The sequence below is a fragment of the Palaemon carinicauda genome, chromosome 15, assembly GCF_036898095.1.
Source record: "Palaemon carinicauda isolate YSFRI2023 chromosome 15, ASM3689809v2, whole genome shotgun sequence".
Lineage (NCBI taxonomy): Eukaryota > Metazoa > Arthropoda > Malacostraca > Decapoda > Palaemonidae > Palaemon > Palaemon carinicauda.
This window is the reverse complement of record NC_090739.1, coordinates 138,391,434-138,417,094: the sequence shown is the minus strand read 5'-3', so window position 1 is coordinate 138,417,094 and position 25,661 is coordinate 138,391,434. Positions and strand designations below refer to the sequence as shown.

The 25,661-nt window shown below is 38.5% G+C and overlaps 3 protein-coding genes across 4 annotated transcripts in view; 1 reads left to right on the top strand and 2 right to left on the bottom strand.

Moving 5' to 3' along the window:
- The window catches only part of LOC137654785 (uncharacterized), a 262,756-nt gene that overhangs the window by 128,370 nt on the left and 108,725 nt on the right, over window positions 1–25,661 (bottom strand). The window lies entirely within an intron of this gene.
- LOC137654409 (shematrin-like protein 2) lies at window positions 2,134–2,725 on the bottom strand. Its single transcript, XM_068388012.1, has 2 exons — window positions 2,670–2,725; window positions 2,134–2,548 (listed from the first exon to the last, which is right to left on the bottom strand). Exon 2 carries the CDS (start codon window positions 2,546–2,548, stop codon window positions 2,186–2,188), a length of 363 nt encoding a protein of 120 aa, XP_068244113.1. The 5' UTR covers window positions 2,670–2,725; the 3' UTR covers window positions 2,134–2,185.
- On the top strand, window positions 8,652–9,439 carry LOC137654408 (PE-PGRS family protein PE_PGRS16-like). The gene has a single exon (XM_068388011.1). The coding sequence runs from the start codon at window positions 8,652–8,654 to the stop codon at window positions 9,306–9,308; it is 657 nt and encodes a 218-aa protein (XP_068244112.1). The 3' UTR covers window positions 9,309–9,439.

Below are 25,661 nucleotides of genomic sequence, written 5' to 3'. Positions count from 1 at the left end.
TTGATTTCAATTCTAAGTACAAAAAAAACCTGAATTCGACAGTTATACGTATAAAAGATTTGTCACTGGCTTTTATCTTTCTTCGTGACTGAATGGTATTGTCACTGTCATACAATTATCCTGGACCAGGGTTGGATTACCTGCCAGTCAGGTGCTTTTGTCTTTGAGTGGTTTCGCCTCGAGACTCTGATCCCGAGGTCGGTGAGAAAATCTAGACATTAATGTATTATAATATATGGCTTATTTGAAATATATAAATATATATATATATATATATATATATATATATATATATATATATATATATATATATATACTGTATATATATATATATATATATATATATATATATATATATATATATATATATATATATATATATGATGTTTGTGAGTAGAAATTGCAAAAGCTGACAAGTGATGAGGATCGAATATTATTATAGTCATGAAAGGAAAAATGGAAAGACTTGATTGGAGTTAGTACTTTAGTCCTATCAGTGACGTCGATGGTCTCACAATGAGAATACTAACAAAGACGTCTATCGACGACAATAATAGGACGAAAGTACTAATACCAATCAGGTCTTTCAAATTTTTCTCCCGTGTCTTTAATACACACACGGTATATATATATATATATATATATATATATATATATATATATATATATATAATATATATATATTATATATATATATGTATATATATATATATATATGTATATATATATATATATATATATATATATATACATATATATATATATATATATACATATATATATATATATAATATATATATATATATATATATATATATATATATATATATATATATATATATATATAGAGAGAGAGAGAGAGAGAGAGAGAGAGAGAGAGAGAGAGAGAGAGAGAGAGCCCTTTAGCATGCAGGCTAAGAAAAACTAGGACTATCAATTCCTCAATCTTTTTAAATTTGCGCTTATAATGACTTTGCACTTCCCGTTTCGGACTCAGGTCAAACTAGTCTTCTTTATTACTGCTGGATTATGTTTTAAAATTTTGAAAATTTTTATTGATTATGTTTGCCGTATAATCGTGAGTTTTAAGGGGAAATTTGTTTTCCTCCATTTTCTCAGAAGTGCTAAGTACATAATGAGCTCATAGTGTTTTTTTTTCCGTTAAAACCCTTCCTTTATTTGGAAAAGATATTTTTCGATAATCTACTCATTGTACTTTTCATCACTTATGAAATGAAAATACTTTAAAAATCGGATCATATCCATATTTCTGAATAAGCCTTACTTCCCCAGTGACGTCTAACCTGTTGCTACTTACGGGTTTTACTCATAACGTGTTCTACCTGGTTTCTATGATTCAATTTGTTACCAGCATGTTTAGGTTCTATCTAAATAAACAAATATATTACTCCTTAAGAGGCTGATTAGAAGGAATGCAAGAGAACATTATTTCCTTCTCTTTACCAAGGAATACCTAACCATAAATACTATCTTTTTTTTCAAGGATCCTGAGCCACTGAATTTAACGTCTTGTTTTTCAGTTATATAAGGCAAGATGAGAAAACCCAAACATAGTTGAATGTTGCCTCTTTAATATCGTTTCATTTCCTATCTCTTCTAAATTTTCGATAGAAGGTGTCAAAAGATAACCATATTAATCTTCTTCATTTATTTCGCAGATGCGACAATTTCATAAAATAAACTTATTTACGTTCTGTACAGTAATTACAATTCTTTTTACAAAGGGATAGCTTAAGAGGGAGAAAAGTAGGAAAGGAGAAAGAGAAAAAGGATTAAAATAAGGATAAGAATACATCCTACAGTTATGACTTAGAAAGAGAATCCCAGCTAGGATGAAACAGTGTTGCCACACCAGCGTCGAAGCAGCGTTTGTCAACACAATCGAAACATTTTAGCCTGGAATGAATTTCCTGGAATCCAGTTTAGGACGGTTCATTGAAGGACACTTCTTAAGTATTGATCCTGGAAAAGATAACTTTAGCTGGAGTCAAGTGTTGGAAGAATCCTTTGGACTTCGAACTAAGATGATATTTTGAGGAAGCAAAAGTGTTGGTCTTCTTCCTTCTCTTGCTCAAAGGGATCTTTCTAAGAGGTCTTCTCACAGATTTCGTGTTTAAAATCTTCTTTTTTGTCTGCTCCAACACTTGTGTTATTATTCTTTCCTTTAAAGGTAGGCGTTGGGGTTGAGGTGGTCGCAGCAGGTGTATTGGCCGTAAACACGGCACCAATAGCGACAGTATCCACCACCGAATCCACCTAGCCCACCTCCCAAACCGAATCCTCCGACGGGGCCGAGACCTGGACCAATGGGCAGGCCGCCGATTCCTGGGCCAATAAGTCCTGGTCCACCGAATCCTAAGCCGCCGAATCCTGCACCTCCGAGTCCTGGCCCGAAGAATCTTTGGGAACCGGCATCACCTCCGGTGCGCCCTTGGACTCCTCCTTCGTCGTCTCCGTCAGAACTGCTGCTATCGTCGCCAGCTACAAGGGCCACGACCACAATCAGCAACCACAGGAACTTCATCATCTGAAATTGAGAGATTTTTATCCGACGAGCCTCAAGGTAAGACATTGCAATAATATTCGAATATGCAATACGTATGTTTGGGCTTCTAATCCAACTAAAGAGCTAAGGGATAAATGATTACCTTTGCAGTCACAACCGTTGAATGAGGAGGAGTGATGTGATGATGTGGGGCGATGTCGCTCTTATATACTGACAAGTCCACGGCTGACCTTCAGAGAAATTTCGAACTTTAATTGCCAGGAAAAAAGTAATAAAAAATAAACTCGCTAACTATCATGTCTAACGCGTGGTTGTTTTATGTTGAAGTCGGTCGCCTTGTACGGCACGAGAGAGAGAGAGAGAGAGAGAGAGAGAGAGAGAGAGAGAGAGAGAGAGAGATTATTGAAGTAACAATTAGTTCAACTCATCGCCTTAAACTGAAGTCAATTCGTACTATTAAAGTTCCTCCGTGTGATAACGACACATACAATATAATAAAAAAATATGCATAAAAGATATACTCATCTTTACATTTAAATGTCTGCAATCAGAATAAATTTATAACTTTAACCCAAACTCATTTACGAAACGGTATTTACAAGTTCTGCTCAGTACAGAGTTTTATTCTGCAAGTCGAGTTCTCAAAACTATGAAAAACAAATGTGTTTATCCATAATATATTATTAATATATCAAACAAATTCTGGTGACTTACAAGCATTGGCCTAATATTCTCTGTATTCTATAGATGTCACCGACCACATTCACGTAATCTGTAATCAATTGATACTGTATAATATCAAAGGTAGTAGCTTGGCCAAGGCAGCAGCCTCTTGTCGAGAGATATTTGGGCGACAAAGTTATTGGGTCCTTTGACTGGCCAGATAGCACTACACTGTATCCCTCTCTAGGTACGACTCATTTTTCCTTTGCCTACACATACATGGAATAGTCTGCCCTATTCTTTACATTTTCTCCACTTTCCTCATACACCTGACAACACTAAGATAACAAAAAACTTATTCTTCACTCAAGGGGTTAACTACTGCACTGAAATTATTCAATGGCCAATTTCCACTTGGTGAGGGTACAAGACACTCTTAAGCTGTGGTGAGCAGCTCTTCTAGGGAAAGGACGCTCCAAAATAAAAACATTGTTCTCTAGTCTTGCGTAGTGACATCATTGCCATGGTCTCCCTCTCCTGGTTTGGAGATGATTAATTGAGGGCACAGTCCCGCACACACAATTCTATGTTTCCTTATTTTTTCCTAACTGAGCTATTTTTCCTGTTGGAGTCCCTGGGCTTATAGCATCCTACTTTTCCAGCTAGGGTTGTAGCTTAGCTAGAAATGATAACAATAACATTGCTGAGTTTCCTCATTTACACATCCACAAAACTATCAGGTAGTTCAATCAACTGATGCATTTCTATATATTTTACCTTTTCACCGGAATATATTCTTATCTTTAGGAAATAAAGATACAAACAGACTTATCTTATCGAACTGGACCTATTAAAAGTAGTTAATTCTAAGGGGAATACTAAAAATGAGAGATATCGGGAAAAAAAATTCTTTTGAGTCCTTAATATCACCTCACACACACATATACACACACACACACACATATATATATATATATATATATATATATATATATATATATATATAATATATCTATATATATACACATATATAAACACATATTTATATATATACATATATATACTGTATATATATATATATATATATATATATATATATATATATATATATATATCTATATATATACACATATATAAACACATATTTATATATATACATATATATACTGTATATATATATATATATATATATATATATATATACAATTATATTCATACTGTATATACTTATAAATTCATTTAAATATAAATATATATACATATATCATATATATACATTTATATATATCTATATTTATATTTATATTGTATACATTTACAAATTTATTTCAATATATATATATATATATATATATATAGAAACATATATATATTAATATATATACATATATATATATTATATACATATATATACATATATAATGATATATACTATATATATAGTATATATACATATATAATGATATATATAAATACATATACAGTGAACCCTCGCTACTTCGCGGTTCGACCATCGCGGATTCACCACTTCGTGGGTTTTTTCCATAACCCATATATATATACATATCGCGGATTTTCCAGAAATTTCGAAAATACCGCAATATCTGAAGACCCCAAATACGATATTTTGTTACCTGTAATTCCATTAATACTATAATTAGTAATATGTGCTCTTACTGATTGTTCATTGCATTACATATGACATATAATTAAGCACAGAAAGAAATAAAACACGAAAAGAGAATGTGATCATACGATAATTCAGTACAGTACTGTATACAATGTGTAGTAAAATTAAATCGAACATGAAACGCAAATCAGATGCAGTCATACCATATTAGAATGGTGTAAGGCTGCTGTTGGCTACTACTGTACTGTACTACAAATGTAATGGATATGCTTCTTTTCCATGAATCTTTTGTATGTATACGTACGTAGTACTGCATCCAATAATATTCTTTATTGCAAAAATCACATTTCGAATAAGCGTACGAGAGAGAGAGAGAGAGATAGAGAGAGAGAGAGAGAGAGACACACATCCTACAACAAAAGCGTAAAATAGCGTACGTAAAGCTATTATTATTATTGTTATTATTATTATTATTGTTGTTGTTGTTATTAAAATTATTATTGTTATTATTATTATTATCATTATTATTATTATTATTACAGTATCATTATTTATTATTATTATTACAGTATTATTATTACTGTACAGTATACTGTACTCAGGGTATCTTGTACTTTGAATTGGTAACCTACGTAGCATATAAGACGGGTTGTGATTGGTTCAAGCGCTGATAGATGACGAATCAGAACCCAAGTTTTGTAATCTAGCCTGTGATTGGTATTTTGACCGCTTCTCCAACCCGCAGCATCTCTTTCCGCGGTCACTTTGTCTCTCGCTGTATCGCTGTGTTGACGTTGTTAAGTACATTGTGAACTTTAATCTGTGCTGTGCGTGACTGTTTTAAGTTGAACTTTTTGTTGAACTTTCTGTTAAACCCTACTGTACAATGCCTCCCAAGCCTTCTGCTTCTAATAAGGCTGGTAGTGATCCTAAACAGCACCGAAAGATGATAACGATTGCTGAGAAGGTGACGCTTCTCGATATGTTAAAAGACAGTAGAAGTTACGCGGCCGCAGACCTCGAAGACCTGACGAAATCGGGCAGTGAAGACAGTGAAACACAGGAAGAGATCCAAGAAAATGTCGAAGAAACGGGCTTAACATTAGAACGGCTTGCCAAGCTCTGCAAGCTTGCGAATGAGGTGGAAGAAATGTCGCAAGTGTGGGACGAGGATATGGCTCGTTCTGTACAATTCTGCACCAAGATCGATGAACACATGGCTCCCTACAGGATGCTCTTGTGAAAAAAGAAGCAGCGGCAGCAACTTCCGATCACAATGCCCTCGGAAGAAATTGAAGAAGTGTCTCAGGAAGAAGTTGAAGAGGTGTCCCAGGAAAAGACACCTCCGTCTGAAGAGACGTAAAATACTATTATTGGCTGCACAGTAGAAGACATCATCAGCTTCATCATCATCATTTCTACTGTGCAGTAAATTCATCGCCATCATCATTCAAGTTTTTCTTGAACTTCTTTCGTGGTGAGTACAGTAACAATCTTTATTTTTTACTTTAGTATTCTAACATTTTAATATTTGTGCCTGTTTTATAGTTTAGTACGGTACTGTATGCATTAAGTTAAAGGGAAGGTTTTAAAAGTCTGAAGAGTATACATGTTGTAACCTATCATATTTTTTTTGTTTAAAATTTACATTTACGTACATAAAACAATCTCTCACTCTCTCTCTCTCTCTCTCTCTCTCTCTCTCTTGTAAATTGTTTTCCTGCTTTGCTACGTACAGTATGTACTGAATGATTTTATATAGATACGTTAAATAATATTTGTAATAACATATTTTGTAAATGCTTTTACTGTAAATATCGTTATTTATCACTTTCATCATGCGCATTAAATGCCTTCTTTGTTCTGAGCGTGGTTGTTTACTGAGCGTACTTTATGACGGCGTCATTTCAGGCGGCGTCATAAAGAAAAATATTTCATTTGGAAGTCCTAAGAAAAATTAAGTAAAACATTGGTAATAACAAAATCAACACACAGTACTGTATAATCAATATAATCAATGCAAAAACTAACCTATACATATATGTGTACACTAAATGAGTTTGTTTCTTCATTATGATCAGAGATAAACGTAAACAAAACATTGGTTGCCATTTTTTATCGTGCTTTTTAGCGTGTTTAGGAAACGCATGATATAAAATCGCCTTTAATATTTGTGCCTGTTTTAGTTTAGGGTACTGTAGTACATGCATTAAGTGTTCTGTACATTAAAGGGTAGTTTGTTAACAGTACTACGTACAAGGGAAGGTTTTAAAAGTCCGAATATACATGTTAAATAAATAGGTAAATATGGTGTCAATACTTCGCGGATTTTCACCTATCGCGGCCGGGTTTGGAACCTATCTACCGCGATAAAAGAGGGTTCACTGTATATTAATATATATACATATATATAATGATATCCAAATATAATATATATATATATATATATATATATATATATATATATATATATATATATATTTGTGTGTGTGTTTGGCACAAAACTCCGGAGGAAATTATATCAATAACTTCATCAATGTCATGGGCCAGGTGAAAAAATCCCTCTCAAAACTTAATAAATAATTGGTGAAATATTCACTTTGCAAATGACTTCCACTGCATAAGAATGAACCGACACCAGTTAAAGAGGAAAGTTGACCGATAAGAAAAAACAATGATATTGTACCAAACCTTACATGTCTGGTGCGAGAAGCAATGGGATAAAATGAGACCCAAAATACAAATTTAAGGATTTTATGTCGCATATCTAAAGTCAAACATTACAAAGCATGAGATAGATGTATGCATATGGCAGATGTATATGAGACAGAGATCCAAGTATGCGATAGATGTATGCAGGAGAGGAATGTATTCATGAGATAGACGTGTGCGAGTGATTCATTTCTTCAAATAATTCACATAAAGTGGGTTTCTCAAAAGTTACCAAAGAAATAATACATTTTGTTATTGCAACATTCGATGATAAATAAGTAATGTTGTAAATCAAATTTATTCCATAAACCAAGACGTACATTATCGTCACCTTTATTACTAATACAATACTACTACTTATATTCATGACTATCAAGTAGGAAAAATACTAACTTATTCACAGATACATCATTGCTCGTAACCTAATTAATTCTTACGCTTCTCTCCTCTACTAGACAGAAATGTAGATAAGATACTTGCAAAAGAGTTATAGACTTTTGTTAACAATTGCATCTGGACGGATTCTATTCAAATTCTACTTCATATGTAATGATATAAAAGAAAAAAAAATTATCAGTGAACAACAGAAGAACGAACACCAAAGACTTAGCACGTTCACTTTCATGGTATTAATATTCCCCGCCATTACAGTATTACTTCAATTATCCTCTCTCTCTCCTTTCTAATATTCTACAAGACTTCTAAGTAGACGTCTTCTTTTCCCTATTTTAAAAGATAGTTTTCCTTTGCAAGCAATAAGGCTGAAGCTACAATCACATAAACCGAAGAAGCCAAGTTCCAGTTTTTGCACCAGGGAGGGATGCCCCTCTTTTCCTGGACCGAGAACAAACAAGGTCAGCGGTTAGTGCCGCTCTGTATATAAGGAGCTGCTTCAGCCAAGATCATTACTACTCTCCTTTAACGGCCGAGACAGAGAAGGTAAGCAACTAACAGAGCTTAAATGCACAAAATAGAAGTTTATTATTTATTATTCAACGCCTGGACGAAATTGCTGAAATACATCTGTATCTTCCTCTTCATGAAACATTTCAGTGACAGAAACATGAAGAATTACAAATGTAATTCATGTAATTAAATGCCTCCTTTTTCATTTCCCAGATGAAGTACCTGTGGTTGCTGATTGCCGTCTTGGCCCTTGTGGCTGCTGACGATAGCGGCTCCCCTTCTCACACTGAGGACGACAACAACGACGATTTCCAAGGAAACGACGACGACGCCGCCCAAGTTGCTGCTACTGGGGGCGTCGAAGGTCGTACCCGAGGAAACAATAACCAGGGATCAACGAGGTTCTTCGACGGTGGCTTCGGTGGAGGTCTTGGTGGTGGTTTTGGCGGTGGACTCGGTCCCGTCGGAGGATTTGGCTTGAACCCCGCTTTAGGAGGAGGATTTGGAGGATTGGGAGGAATCAATCCTGGTTTTGGAGGTGGTTTCGGAGGAATTGGCCCCGTCGGAGGTCTTGGGGGCATCGGTGGTATCGGTGCCGTCAGGCCCCCAAGCGACTGCCGCTACTGGTGCAGGACTCCCCAGGGTCAGGCCTACTGCTGCGAAAGCGCCCATGAACCACAGAGCTTCGCTGGAGTCGTCAAACCTGGATACTGTCCCCCTGTCCGCCCCGTCTGCCCACCCGTCAGGAGCTTCCTGCCACCTGCAACCTGCTCCAACGATGGTGCATGTGGAGGCGTTGACAAGTGCTGCTTCGACACCTGTCTGCAGGAACACGTGTGCAAACCTCCTCTCGGATTCGGACGTCGTTAAGATGTCCTTCGGCCGAAAGCATTCTCTTGTATAAATATCCCCTATCCCCTTGTAAAAATGTTTCCCTTTAATTAATGTACAGAGTATAACTACAAGAAATCTTATTAAAATAAAAACTGATTATATGATTTGTGCAGTTTATATAACCCTTTCATACTACCGCTAGAGAGTTATGGGGTCCTTTGACCTGCCAGACAGTAATACATTGGATCCTTCTCTCTGGTTACGGTTCACTTTCCCTTTGCCTACAAATACACTGAATAGTCTGGTCTATTCTTTACAGATTCTCCACTGTCCTCATACACCTAACACCACTGAGTTTACCAAACAATTCTTCTTCACCCAAGGGGTTAACTAATGCACTGTAATTGTTCAGTGGCTACTTTCCTCTTGGTAAGGGTAGCAGAGACTCTTTAGCTATTGAAAGCAGCTCTTATTGAAGTAGGACACTACAAAATCAAACCAATGTTCTCTAGACTTGGGTAGTGCTATAGCTCTGTACCATGGTCTTCTACTGTCTTGGGTTAGAGTTCTTTTGCTTGAGGGTACACTCGGGCACACTATTCTAACTAATTTCTTTTCCTCTTTTTTTATTAAAGTTTTTATAGTTTATATAGGAAATATGTATTTTAATGTTGTTACATTTCTTAAAATATTTTATTTATCCTTGTTTCCTTTCCTCAATGAGTTATTTTCCCTGTTGGGGCCATGAGCTTATAGCATCCTGCTTTTCCAACTAGGTTTGAAACTTAGCAAGTAATAATAATAAAAATAAAAAAAATTTGAAGTCAATTACTCTGACTGTCTATTTGTCAGCTAACATAATGTTTCCTTTAAAAAAGTAGATTGAATTTGGAGCCATTTTTAATTTTCTGTCTAAAAACCAAATAATCACCACTAGGAAATATAGGGTTGTGGACCTTCTTAGAAAGTAAAAACAACAATCTTTAATACAAAATCTCTAACTTAGTTCTCTAATCTAAAAATAAAAGCTGGTTATTGCGATGGCAAAACAACTGATATAGTTTTATAAATAATTTTATATTGCTAGTTGAAGTCTAATACCAGTGGCCTGGGATATACATTACTAGCTACTTTCCATCAGAATAATCTAATATCTATAAGAATTTCCATTTGCCAAAACAGACTGAAAAGGCTGTGAGAGAACTTTCGACATATTTCGCGTGCCGATTAGGTATTTCAATTTCATGGCAATGGAAGCATGTGGAATGGCTGGCTGTCTCCTGGATCTTTTGTACCAATTTATATCTTGCTTCCAAAAGTCCTGGTCTGTGAGACACCTTGTTTCCAGAGTGCACAGGACTAAGGAAAGTAGGAGCTTATCATTTATCATGGGACGGACTTTTAGGTAATGTTGTACAGACGAGGACAAATGTGTAAGAAAGTCATTGAAAGGCAAAAGCTATTTTATATATAAATCATATATATATATATATATATATATATATATATATATATATATATATATATATATATATATATATACATATATGCATATATATATATATATATATATATATATATATATATATATATATATATATATATATACACACATATTTATATATGTGTATATGGTAGTAGGACAGAATGTCTAAGGACAGAATACCTAAGAACAAAATGCCTAATTCCGCAACACGGACAAAATGCCTGACAGACCTAATGGACAAAATGCCTAATATACAAAATGCCTATTGGACAAAACGCCTTCCAGGCAAAAGGATCTTATTTAGCATTTTTAAATAGATTATTCGAGATTAGTGAAGATCTTACAGTTAAAACCCATATAACTACCCAACAAGCTGTTGTTCATTTTACTTTTCTTTATGCACTTTGAAAGGCAGAAAAAAATTTACAATTCTTTTCATTAAATAAATTCCTGTATCAATCATTTCAATTTTTGTAAGAAACCCTTCAGTCCAAAAAGGAAATCATCACTAGTAAAAAAGGAGGAATAATCTAATATTTGAGGGATGTGCATACATCATTAACAGGAGAAAAGAAGTTCGTACATATTGGAGGTGTGAAAAACGTGTTTTGTGTAGTGCCAGTATAATTACTTGTAATAATCTAATTAAAAAAAAACTCCAACAATCATTTGCATCCACCTAATGAAGCACGCATGGGTGCTTTGAAAGTTATGGAAAATATGAAAGACTGCTCTCTTAAATCTGATGAAGCTACGTCTTCGACAAAGACGCCCAACCTTCGATGTTCAAATGTGGAATGTGTGCCATAGAATAGAATCAAATTTGCCAAGAACTACGAACTCTCTAGAAGGACCATGCTTTTAACTAGAGAGTTTCAATTCCTCACCCAACTCTCTCTAAGCTTGTAAAAAAAATCATAAGTGAACAAGCAAGCACCTTAAGTGCAAATGTTGAAAAATTTGATAAGAAATATATTTGAGCAAATGAACGGATCAAAAAAATTCGTGCAACTTGCAATAAAGATGAAGGTTTATCCTATCTAAGAGCTGTGGCACATAATTTTTTAATTTTTTTCAATTCCGGTAAATAACCTATTCATGATAAGATAAATTTATATTCATTCTGTTTTATGTTTAAAAAAAAACTAAGATTATTTAGTCTGTATGTTTTTAAAGAGTAATTGTTTAATAAAAAACACTTTTGTTAATTTTTTTTCCTCTATCCTTGAGTCCCTTGGATATTTCATATCTTATAAACATGTTATCTATAAGTCCTCCATAATGCCAAATATATATGCTAGTCATTGAATTTGGGAGAAATATGAAGTAAACTAAGCCGCCTTGGCAGAGGTCAGTACTCTACAGAGTGCTAAGCTACCTAGTTCACGTTTTAACCCTGTTTAGATGTTTTGTCCATTAGGAATTTTGTCCATTAGGCATTATGTCTGTTAGGCATTTTGTCCGTGTTGAGGAATTAGGCATTTTGTCCTTAGGTATTCTGTCCATAGGCAATATGTCATTAGGTATTCTGTCTCCTCAGGGTGTATATATGGATAAATAGACACACACACACACACACATATATATATATATATATATATATATATATATATATATATATGTATATATATGTACAAATATATATATACATATATATATATATATATATATATATATATATATATATATATATATATATGTATGTATATATAGGTATACATAGGTAGCCTATATGTGTGTAGATATTCCGAAATCTGACGTATTAAGCATGTATATGTATTATAACTACAAAAGGAAAAGTGAAAAGATTTGATTGGAGTGAGTACGTTCATCCTATTAGTGACGTCGACATACGTCTGTATAATATGTATTCTTGTTGTGAATCTGTCGACGTCATTAATAGGACGAATGTGGCTACAATACGAACACACACGCACGAGAGAGAGAGAGAGAGAGAGAGAGAGAGAGAGAGAGAGAGAGAGAGAGAGAGAGAGAGAGAGAGAGCCTTTTGCCTGCAGACTAAGAAAAAGTAGAATTATCGAGTCCTCCAGCTTTTTAGACTTGATTTTGTAGTGAATTGGCACTTCCCGTTTTGGACTCTGACCAAACCAGTGAAATCTATTACTGCTGGATCATGTTTGTGAGTTAAGAAACTTTTTATTGGTTATGTCTAATCCAACAAAAGTGCTTTTTAAGATGCAAAATGGAATCCTGCATTATCCCACAAGTGTTGGCCACATTATACCATATGAGCGCAAAGTGGTTTTTTTTGCAATGAACCTTCTACTTACATCTCTTTTTAGAAAGGATATTTTCAGATAATTTAATGGTAGTTTTATTCATCACTTATGAGATGGAATTACCTTAAAAATTTACATTTTGATTTCAAAATAAGCCTTGTTTCACCTTTGATGTCTGACCAGTTGTTACTTACGGTTTATATTCATAACTTATACCAGTTTTTATGATTGAACATTTTACCAGCATATTTACGTTCTATATAAAAAGCTAAATATGTTCTTCCTTAAGAGGCGTATTAGAAAAAATACAAGAGTACATCACATTCTTCTCTTTACCAAAGAATACTGGATTGAACGTTCTTCCGTTATCGATGAGGTGAGATGTTGATTTTAGCAAAATTTTGAGCGTATCACCATACATTCCATTCATACTGGGTGTGTTTCGTGCCAAATCCCACTGACCGAGATGAGCATCGTCATGTGTGCGATACATCCCGGTTGCCACACGCCGTCGCAACACTGGCGATACGATGCTTGCAAGGAGATAACGCGTCGCATTTTCCGAGTTCTGTTTCACCGATATTGCTGACCTAGTCTCTCCAAACTATATAAGTTATATCTCCCTATGGAAGACGTGGCAACATGCATCACTGCGCATGCGTTCAGCGCTGGTATATCAAGAAAGCGAGAGAGAGAGAGAGAGGGAGAGAGAGAGAGAGAGAGAGATAGAGAGAGAGAGGGAGAGAGAGAGCTCATTGAAGTAGATTGATGACATAGAAAATAAATACGAAATAGTTGGTCAAATACTATTATACAGTTATGACTAGAGAGAGAGAGAGAGAGAGAGAGAGAGAGAGAGAGAGAGAGAGAGAGAGAGAGAGAGATTATTAAAGTAGATGGACAACATAGAAAAAATAAGAAATAGAGTTGGTTAAATACCATTATACATTTATGGCTTGAGAGAGAGAGAGAGAGAGAGAGAGAGAGAGAGAGAGAGAGAGAGAGAGAGAGAGAGAGAGAGAGAGAGAGATACTTTGTCCTATTCGAAATAAAATACAAAGCCTGAACATTGGAAAAATTGAAATATATTTGGGCGGTAAAAAAAAACTTTTGTTTTAAGGATAAAAATTGCTTTATTGGAGTGGTATAAAACACTTTATATACAAGAGTCCCGTGGATCACACATGCCTCGATCCTTATCGCATGTATATCGCATACATAAAGACTACTACCTCAAAGTGCCCAAGCAGTTGAGATGTCCCAACCTGCCCACTGCAATGGGATCCCATATAAGGTGGTGGTGTATTGCATGGCGATGTATCCCCATATATCGCCCTTATTACTCTGTGCTTGCGATGTGCATCTCTCCTGGTTGCCTACTCCGCATTATGAGTCGTGTACGCCACAGTGTCCTGCGTTTCACAAAATATATGCTGAAATATCATCTAAAAGCACCTGCGATATTTAAATTTTCGGGATCTTTCCACATCTCTGATCGCCAAGGCGTATAGCCAAGTGTTATCCTAGCCTTATATAAGACAAGGTTACAAATGCCAAACGGACATTAATAACTTCTTTTTATATTTCTTCAAGGGTTACGATAGATGTTAAAAGATAACCATATTACTCTTCATCATTTATTTCGCAATGCGACAATTTCATAAAATAAACTTATTTACGTTCTGTACAGTAATTACAAATCTTTTTACAAAGGGATAGTTGAAGAGAGAGAATAGTAGAAAAGAAAAAAGAAAAATGATTAAAATGAGGAGGATACATCCTACAGTTATGACTTAGAAAGAGAATCCCAGCTGGGATGAAACAGTGTTGCCACACGAGCGTCGAAGCAGCGTTTGTCAACACAACCGAAACATTTTAGTCTGGAATGAATTTCCTGAAATCCAGTTTGGGACGGTTCACTGAAGGATACTTCTCAAGTATTGCTCCAGGAAAGGATAACTTAAGCTGGAGTCAAGTGTTGGAAGAATTCTTTGGATTTGAACTAAGATGACAGTTCGAGGAAGCAAAAGTGTTGGTCTTCTTCCTCCTCTTGGTCAAAGGGATCTTTCTAAGAAGTTTCTTTCGTACCCTTAGTGATTGAAATCTTTTGTCTTCTCCAACACTTGTGTTATTTTTCTTTCCTTTAAAGGTAGGCGTTGGGGTTGAGGTGGTCGCAGCAGGTGTATTGGCCGTAAACACGGCACCAATAGCGACAGTATCCACCACCGAATCCACCTAGCCCACCTCCCAAACCGAATCCTCCGACGGGGCCGAGACCTGGACCAATGGGCAGGCCGCCGATTCCTGGGCCAAGAAGTCCTGGTCCACCGAATCCTAAGCCGCCGAATCCTGCACCTCCGAGTCCTGGGCCGAAGAATCTTTGGGAACCGGCCTCACCTCCGGTGCGCCCTTGGACTCCTCCTTCGTCGTCTCCGTCAGAACTGCTGCTATCGTCGGCTGCCACAAGGGCCACGACCACAATCAGCAACCACAGGAACTTCATCATCTGAAATTGAGAGATTTTTTTCCGAATAATCTTAAGGTAAGACAATGCAATAATATTCGAATATGCAATACGTATGTTTGGGATTCTAATCCAAATAAACAGCTAAGGGATAAATGATTACCTTTGCAGTCACAACCGTTGGATAAGGAGGAGTGATGTGAAGCTGTGGAGCGATGTCGCTCTTATATACTGACAAGTCCACGGCTGACCTTCAGAGAGATTTCGAACTTTAATCGCGAGTAAAAAATAATAAAAAAACAAATCACTAACTAACGCTTGGTTGTTTTATGTTGAAGTCGGTTGCCTTGTAAAGCAGGAGAGAGAGAGAGAGAGAGAGAGAGAGAGAGAGAGAGAGAGAGAGAGAGAGAGAGAGAGAGAGAGAGTCAATTTGTACAACTTAATCAAAGTTCCTTCGCGAGGTACTGACACATAATCATGGCAATTCAATATAATAATAAAATATGCATAACAGAGATACTCATCTTTTCATTTATATGTCTGCAAACTGAATTAATTTATAATAAACCCAGACTCGCTTAAGAAACGGTATTTACAAGTTCTATTCTATACAGAGTCTAATTCTGTAAGTCGAGTTCACAAAATAAAAAAACAAGTGCATCTATCCATAATATATTATTAATATATTAAATAAATTGTGGTGACTTGCAAACACTGACCTATTAATTTCTTCAATATTCAATACACGTTCCTGACCACATCTAATTATTGTGTAATCAACTAATATTAAACAAAAATGAAGTTCTTTGGTTGGCCAAGGCACCAGTCATCTGTTAAGATACTAACGCTAGATGTAATTGGGTCCTTTGACTGGCCAGATAGCACTACATTATACGGCTCCCTTTTACTTTGCCTACACATACACCGAATAGTCTGGCTTCTTTATTACACATTCTCCGCTTCCCTCATACACCTGACAATACTAAGATAACAGAAAAATTGTTCTTTACTCAAGGGGTTAACTACTGCACTGAAATAATTCAATGGCTAATTTCCACTTGGTGAGAGTACATGAAACTCGTAAGCTATGGTAAGCAGCTCTTCTAGGGAAAGGGCGCTCCAAAATCAAGACATTGTTCTCTAGTACTGAGTAGTCCCATAGTCTCTGTACCATGGTCTTCCACTGTATTGGGTTAAAGTTCTCTTGCTTGAGGGTACACTCGGGCACACTATTCTATGTTTCCTTATTTCCTTTCTTCATCGGGTTACCTGTTGGATTTTTTGGGCTTATAGCATACCAATTTTCCAACTAGGGTTGTAGCTTAGCTAGAGATGATAACAACAACATTGCTGAAGGTTTTCTTATCTACACATCCACAAAACTATCAACTTCAATCAACTGATGTATTTCTAATTATTTTACCTTTTCACTGATATAATATAAATTTTATTTTTATTTTTTGGCGAAAAAGACATACACAGACTTACATTATCGAAATGAACCTACAGAAGTAGCTAATTCTAAGGATAATAATAAAAACGAGAAACATCGGAAAAAAACATATACATACAGTACATACATACATACATATACTGTATATATATATATATATATATATATATATATATATATATATGTATTTGTGTGTATATATATACATATATATAATGTATGTATACACAGACACACACATATATATATATATATATATATATATATATATATATATATATATATATATATATATATATATATATATATATGGATAAATATCAACACAACATCGTGTTCAAATAGAAATAAATTTCTACCTCATACTTGGGATCGAACGCTAGCCCCTTCTAATGAAAGGCCAGGTCGAAACCAACCATGTCACGAGAGCCCATAAAAGAAATTAGAACCTGACGCTAACAGCTGTCCGAGGATTTACCTGGCGAGACATCAGTCTCTTACCAGCGAGTTTTACCCAATTTCCCGGGCCACCATGTGACACAATTGGTAGTAATTCATTCAAATTACCCCTAATGAGTCAATATGGATAAATATCAACACAACATCGTGTTCAAATAGAAATAAATTTCTACCTCATACTTGGGATCGAACGCTAGCCCCTTCTAATGAAAGGCCAGGTCGAAACCAACCATGTCACGAGAGCCCATAAAAGAAATTAGAACCTGACGCTAACAGCTGTCCGGGGATTTACCTGGCGAGACATCAGTCTCTTACCAGCGAGTTTTACCCAATTTCCCGGGCCACCATGTGACACAATTGGTAGTAATTCATTCAAATTACCCCTAATGAGTCAATATGGATAAATATCAACACAACATCGTGTTCAAATAGAAATAAATTTCTACCTCATACTTGGGATCGAACGCTAGCCCCTTCTAATGAAAGGCCAGGTCGAAACCAACCATGTCACGAGAGCCCATAAAAGAAATTGGAACCTGACGCTAACAGCTGTCCGAGGATTTACCTGGCGAGACATCAGTCTCTTACCAGCGAGTTTTACCCAATTTCCCGGGCCACCACGTGACACAATTGGTAGTAATTCAATCAAATTACCCCTAATGAGTCAATATGGATAAATATCAACACAACATCGTGTTCAAATAGAAATAAATTTCTACCTCATACTTGGGATCGAACGCTAGCCCCTTCTAATGTAACAATGTTTGCATGACAAAGTTCCACGTATGAGATAGATGTATTCAGGAGACAATTGTATTCATGAGATAAATGTGTGCAAGTGATGTATATCTTCAAAGAATTCACATAAAGTGGGTTTCTAAAAAGATATCAGAGAAAAATGTAATTTTCAATTTAAAATTAATTTTCTAATACTCACCTGCACAATCAACATTTGCCGATAGATCTTGTTACAGCAAGTTGCTTCCAATTTGATTTACTCTAACCCATTACGTAAGTATAATATACACACTAAGTCCCGAGTGAAAAACAATTATATCAGTTAATTTCAAAATGTTCATGCTAATTAATGATAAAAATTATCTAAGATTTCGTTAATTTAATGAGCTGGTAGGCCGACGTAGCATAGTAAAATTCTTATAATTGTCTATACATGTCGTTCGCTAGTTATCCAACTACCATATTTGATTTGGTCGCCATCTGTTCTAACAAGAGCGATCTGCCGGCTCAATTTTTGAGTCCAGAGCGATAGCGTAACGATGTAAGGCGACCAAGGGCGCTCGGGACTTGTGTGGTATCCTTCCTGTAAACCTCACCACCAGGAATCACCACTTTTGATCTCTACAGGTGTAGGAGAGACCTGAAACTGCTCTGATCATTGATAGTGGGGCAGGTGGGAGGGCATCTAATGTTGATTGTGCAGGTGAGTATTAGAAAATTAATTTTAAATTGAAAATTACATTTGTCTAATACTCAACTGCACAATCAACATTTGCCGATTCCCCACATTTAGCTGGATGGGGGGAAATGATCAGTTTGATGCAAGGAAGGTTGCCTGAATTGTAGCTTACCTTGATTGACTTGACGATGTGTCACAGCATAATTGTCAGTTCGTCAGTCAGTCGCCATGTCAGGGCCAAGTCCATAGGGAGCTACTGTCTAGGCATCCTCTGTGGTCGCTCTGTTGACGAAGCTACAGGCATAGTGGTCCTCCCCCAACTGTCTGGTCATGTTTCGGACACTTACGACTTGTGAGAGAGACCCTGTACTCAGCAATCTAGACCCTCCAAGGTGTCACTTCCGTTGAAGGGGTTCGATTGGTGGTACATGCGTCCTGCATTCAACAATCTAGGCCTTTCAAGGTGTCACTTCCATTGAAAGGGTTCAATAGTTGATGCTAGAGGACCTGAGCTTAACGATTCTGCCTCTCAAGGTGTCACTTCCATTAAGAGGGTTTAATCGTCAGTGCATGTGAAGGTATGACGTAATAACTCCATCTCCCCAGCCAAGTTCAGCGAAGAGGAGAGGAAACGGTGATGACAGTGGTTAAGCAATGACTCCGCCCGCTGCCACAATGGGACCCAAGGAACGGACATTATTATATACTAATTCTACATCTTTTAAGTAAAATGATGAAAAAACCGAGTTAGACCTCCACGTCGCAGCCTTCAGAATAGAAGACATTGATGTGTTGGTCCAAAAACGTAGTGAAGTAGCCATACCCCTAATACTGTGGGCTCCTGATGCTCTCCCTTGAGTTGATGACGTGGGCGATGCCCCCGATGCACCCTTAATAACCTGTCTAAGAAGGAAGGCCATCGCATTCTTTGACAAGGTTTTGTTTGGGCACTTAGGAGAGACGAAAAGTGCCCTAGGACGTGGCTGGATAGTCTTTGTCCTGTCTAGGTAGTAACGAAGAGCTCTTACTGGGCACAGAAGTCTCTCTTTATCGTCTCTACCCACTCTCTCTGAGAGGGATATCAGAACGAATTCCCGAGGAAGTGGATTGTTGAATGACTCTGTTTTCGCTCTGAATTCTTGCAAATAATGCAAAACAAAGTCTCTTCCCCTCCAAGCCACCCCCGCTGAAAGTGCCTGCAATTCCCCAACCCTTTTTGCAGTTGCCAAGGCTACAAGGAAAAGTGCCTTCATGGACAAGTTTCGAAGATCTGCTGATGCTAGTGGTTCATAAGGCTCCGTAGTTAAAGCTTTAAGGACCACGTCCAAGTCCCAAAGAGGAGCTGAAATCACCTTTTTAGGAATTTCAATTTCGAAGGACCTAATGAGATCGGTAATGATTGGATCTTCAAGCATCTCCCTGAAGGCAAATCTGAAAACCGAGGATAACATAGCTCTATATCCCCTGATGGCTGGAACGGATAGACGTTTTTCCTTACAAAGGAATAACAGGAAATCTGCAATCTTGGCAACTGTCGGGTTCGAGATTGAGTGTTTTGTGTCCTTACACCACTTCCTGAATATCTTCCACTTGTACTGGTAATTTATACGAGTGGAAGGTCTTCGAGCGAAGGTAACTTGTTGGGCCACCTGCCTGGAGACTCCTCGAGCCCTGGCAAATCTGCGGATAGTCTCCATGCAGTCAACTGAAGAGCTTGTGGTCTTAGATGAAACACGTGTCGATGAGGCTGTTTGAGGAGGTCTCGTCTGACAGGCAACCTCCTTGGGGGTGTCTACTGACAGCTCTAAGAGGTCCACAAACCAGTCTTTCTGAGGCCAGAAGGGTGTGACCAGAGTAAGACTGCATCCTGTGGACTCCCTCAGTTTGTTCAGAATGTTCCTTATCAGAGGAAACGGAGGGAACGCATATCCCTGAAGATGCCTCCAGTCCTGAAGCATAGCATCTGTTCCCACTGATCCCGGATCGATGTGAGGACTGAAGTAAGCCTGAAGTCTGTGGTTCATTGCGGTGGCAAACATATCCACTGTTGCTGGCCAGAGATGAACCAAATCGTCCACCACTTGCTGATGAATGGTCCATTCGGAGTTTAAGATCTGATCTCTTCGACTCAGAGCATCTGCTGTCACGTTCGCCTTGCCCATGATGAACTGAGGCATGAGAGTCACGCTCTTTCCCTCTGCCCAGGCCAGAATCTCTTGGGCAAGACTGTCCAACTTCTGGGACCTCGTCCCTCCTTCCTTCCTTATGTAAGAAATAGCCGTCGAGTTGTCGGCGAACACTGCGACGACTCTTGAAGAGCACAGATGGTTGAAGTAACAGAGAGCAAGCTGTATTGCTCTGAGTTCTCTCCAATTGATAGATTCCTCCAATTCCTGTGCTGTCCATGTCCCTGACACGAACTGGTCCCCTATTGATGCCCCCCATCCGGAATCCGAAGCATCTGAAAACAACATGATATCTGGAAGAGGAGTTGACAAAAGAAGACCTTGGTTCAAGTTCACTGGATTGGACCACCAGATTAGACTCTGTCTGATCGTCTCTGTCCATTGAACCTGAAAATGATGATCCTCTTGATCCCAAAGGTTGTGGAGTTGGTGTTGCAGTGGTCTGATTCTCCTCCTTCCTCTGGGAACTAACAGAATTAGCGACGACAGGAGGCCGATGAGTCTCATCCAAAGTTTGGCTGGAGGTGCGTTTGTCGTTAAAAATAGTTTGATGCATTCCTGAAGAGTCCAGATGCAATCTTGTGTCGGGAAAGCCTTCAAAATTGAGGAGTCTATCTTCATTCCCAGATAGATGGAAACTTGACTGGGGATTAGGGTCGACTTCTCTAAGTTGATCTGAATGCCCAGTTTGTTGCACAATCTCAGGACTACATCCCTTGTGTAGATGGCTTCCTGTTCTGAGCTCGACAGGAATAGCCAATCGTCCAAATATCTCACCATTCTTATGCCTCTCTTGTGGAAGGCGGCTCCCACAGGTGCCATAAGACGAGTGAAGACCTGTGGAGCTGTCGTTAGACCAAAGCAGAGAGCTTTGAACTGCCATACCTCCTGTTCCCAGCAAAACCTCAGTAGATGTCGGGACTGAGGGTGGATGGGAACTTGGAGATACGCGTCTTTCAGGTCGAGTGAGAAGAACCAGTCGTTCCATCTGCCCGCCAAAAGGACCGACCTTGGAGTCTCCATTTTGAAATGAGTTTTCATAACGAAATGATTCAGACGAGAGAGGTCTATGATGGGTCTCCAAGAACCGGAAGCCTTTTTGACGATAAACATAAGGCTGTAAAAACCAAGGAATGGAAGCGAAGCTAATTCTATCGCTCCCTTTCTTGCCAGATCCTCTAACTCTGCCTGAAGAGCTCTTCCCTTCTCTGACGACTCCTGGTACGAGTTGAATGCTATTGGACTGTTTGATAATGGAGGAGGCTGGCTGAGCGGAATCCTGTACCCGTACCTCAGAACTTGAATGACCCAAGGGTCTGGATCCAGGTCCTCCCAGGCCCGCCAGTGGTGTTGAAGGCAGCCTCCTATCTTTATACACGAGGGCTGTAGTCCCTATGGACGAAAACCCTTGCCGACTGTCTTTGGCCTTCTTTGTCCTCTATGTGCTGATGTCGAGCTAGAAGAAGGTCGAGGTTGTCATTGGGTTGTAGAAGCATGGGAAGACTAGAGATTCCTGGGCCTTGATAACCTGTCCTCAGCTTCTTGTATGTTGAAGTCTGGAAGCTGACCTGTCTCTTCTCACCTACGACCAAGGGCTGTTTGGGCACTGGTTTAGGCTGAATAGGTCTTTGCGCTTGTGCTACTGTCCTTACAAGCAATGATTGAATCTTGTCCTCCCTTGTCTCCTTAGCTTTGAGATGAGCCCTCGCCAGGGATGACGCAAGCGTGTCCTCATTGAACAAAAGATATGCAAAGAGAGGGGAAGCCCTCAACGCTCTCTTCTGAATGTCAGAGAGAGACGGAGGGGCATGGGACAAGAAGAAGTCCCTCCTCCGTGAAGTCAGATATGCTTCTTGAAGACATATCTCAGTCATGGATGACTTGATGGAGAGGTTTATGGAGTTGGCCAACTGATTGTAAAGGGGTCGGTACTGCTCCAAAGCTCCTGGTTCTGACAGAAGGCCCATCAGTGAACCCCAAAGCCATCCCATCATGTTCAGATTCTCCTGAACTGTTCTAGTCGACAGCTCGAGCTTGGCACAATCCTCCAAAGAAACACCCACTAACGATTTATGGTTTTTCTGGAGGTTGGTCATATCCTCCCATGAAGGGTTAAGAGGCACTGGAGATGGAGCTGGAGGATCCTCTCCAATAGCTAAATAGGCCCTCCTGTTTTTAGCCAAGATAGAAGATGGAAAGTGAGGCTTGTCACCTTCCACATACTCTGCCAACTTCTTGGTGACCACTTGTCTCCCATGTCTGAGAAATTCTCCTGTCGACCAGCGTGGAATAGGATTCCGTTTCTTTGACTGACGAGTGTCCTCCAAAAATCTGGATACCGAAGGGAACTCGCCAGGTTCCTGCACTGTAATGTTCGATTTAGATTCCACTAAAGCCTCTTGGGTGAAGGCAATCATCCTTCGAAAAGCAGATGATGGAATGTCGCCCTCCTCCAAGCCTTGGATGTCATCCCCAACCTCTGGAGCAAACCTCCTGGCTGCCCTCATGATGGCCGACGGCTCTGACGATGAGCCCCCCTCTCGAGGGGTTCGCGAAGAAGACAATGAAGGAGCCCTGACTGGAGACCAATCTGGTGCAGCATGTACCTGGGCTTCGACCCTACCCTTTTCAAGACCTTCAGGGTGTTCCTTAGAACCTCTCACAATTACATTATCTCGATTCCCAAGGAAATGGGAAGCAATATCATCCCCTACACATCCACCCTGCAGCTGGAGAGTGCCGCTCTCTCCCAAAACCCTCCCTGACGAACCCTCGTCCGAAACAGGACAAATGGAGGTTACCTGAAGGGCATTATCCCCACAAGGAAGACTGGAAGGTGCAGTCAGCTGTGACCCTGCTTGCCCCTTTCCGGTCTGGTTGAAGCATCTACCACCCTCACTACCCCTAACATCTAACTCTGAGCTAATAGGGGAGTACGACATTACTCCGGACCTGCTCTGCATCGGGGCGGGCTCACACCCGGAACCCGTTAGGGCCGGTTCAGCATGAGTGCTTCCTTCAGCACAGGGTAGAATGGGGAGACCCAGAGCAGGACCGAGGGAGCTGAAAAGAGTAGTTAGTGTGCCTAATTGAGAGGCCACATTCTGAAAACCTGAGGCTAAGGTATCAATTCTAGAGGTAACAGACCCCAATTGAGACCCCCAACGTTCTTCTGCTGCGGCAACACACTCTTCAAGGGTCAATGACCCTGTTACACTAGATCCAACCGGGGAAGGGGACCGGACACATTGCTCACCTGACATGTTTATCACCTCAGACATTACTGACATACGGTCACACCTCACCAACCGAGTAAGATCTAGTAGGATTACCCGATGCCAGTCGATCCATTGAACCCTCCCTAAGTCTTTGCTTAGAAAGTCTTTTCTTAGCCAAGGTAGACATATGATTAACATACAACTGTCTCTCACTGAGAGACCAAGTGTTACATTCGTCACAAACATCAGTCAGGTTACAATTAACTCCCCTACAATTAACACACAATGAGTGGTTATCAAATGAAAATTTTCGACTTAGCTTAGCCTTGCGGCATGAAGTACAATGGGATGGTCGGTCTAAAGTCGAAGGATGGTCAATCTGGTCCATGTCTGATGAAGAACTTCAAGTTCGATCAATGTCCAATCGTTGTTGAATACTCATTCACGAGTTGAAAGCACTGTTGTTAAGAAGCAAGCTTCCTAGCTGAATGAAAATAAGTAAAAGCCGGAAGAGGTAAACAGGACGTCTGCTCACACCGGCAGCAAGATCAAAAAGTGGTGATTCCTGGTGGTGAGGTTTACAGGAAGGATACCACACAAGTCCCGAGCGCCCTTGGTCGCCTTACATCGTTACGCTATCGCTCTGGACTCAAAAATTGAGCCGGCAGATCGCTCTTGTTAGAACAGATGGCGACCAAATCAAATATGGTAGTTGGATAACTAGCGAACGACATGTATAGACAATTATAAGAATTTTACTATGCTACGTCGGCCTACAAGCTCATTAAATTAACGAAATCTTAGATCATTTTTATCATTAATTAGCATGAACATTTTGAAATTAGCTGATATAATTGTTTTTCAATCGGGACTTAGTGTGTATATTATACTTACGTAATGGGTTAGAGTAAATCAAATTGGAAGCAACTTGCTGTAACAAGATCTATCGGCAAATGTTGATTGTGCAGGTGAGTATTAGACAAAATTCATTTCGCTATAGCAAGATTCGATAATAAATGAGTAATATTGTAAATCAAGTTCGTTGCATAAACCAGAGGTACATTATCGTCACCTTTATTACCAATACAATACTACTAATACTAATACTACTACTACCACAAATATTCATTACTATACGTGAGAAAACTACTAATTTATTCACAAATACATCACTACTCATAACTTAATTATTTGCAAAGCTTTCTCTCCTTTATCAAACAGAAACGTGCATAAGTTAATTGCAAAAGAGTAATAGAGACTTTTAGTAACAAACAAAACTGGATTGCTTCTATTCAAATTCTACTTCATAAGTGATAACACAAAAATAAAGCACTTTGGTAAATAATAGAACGAACACCAAAGGTTTGGCGACATTCACATTCAATTAGCCTCTCTCTGTCCTTTCAAAGATTCTACAAGACTTCTATGCTGACGTCTTCTTTCCCTATTTTAAAAGATAATTTTCC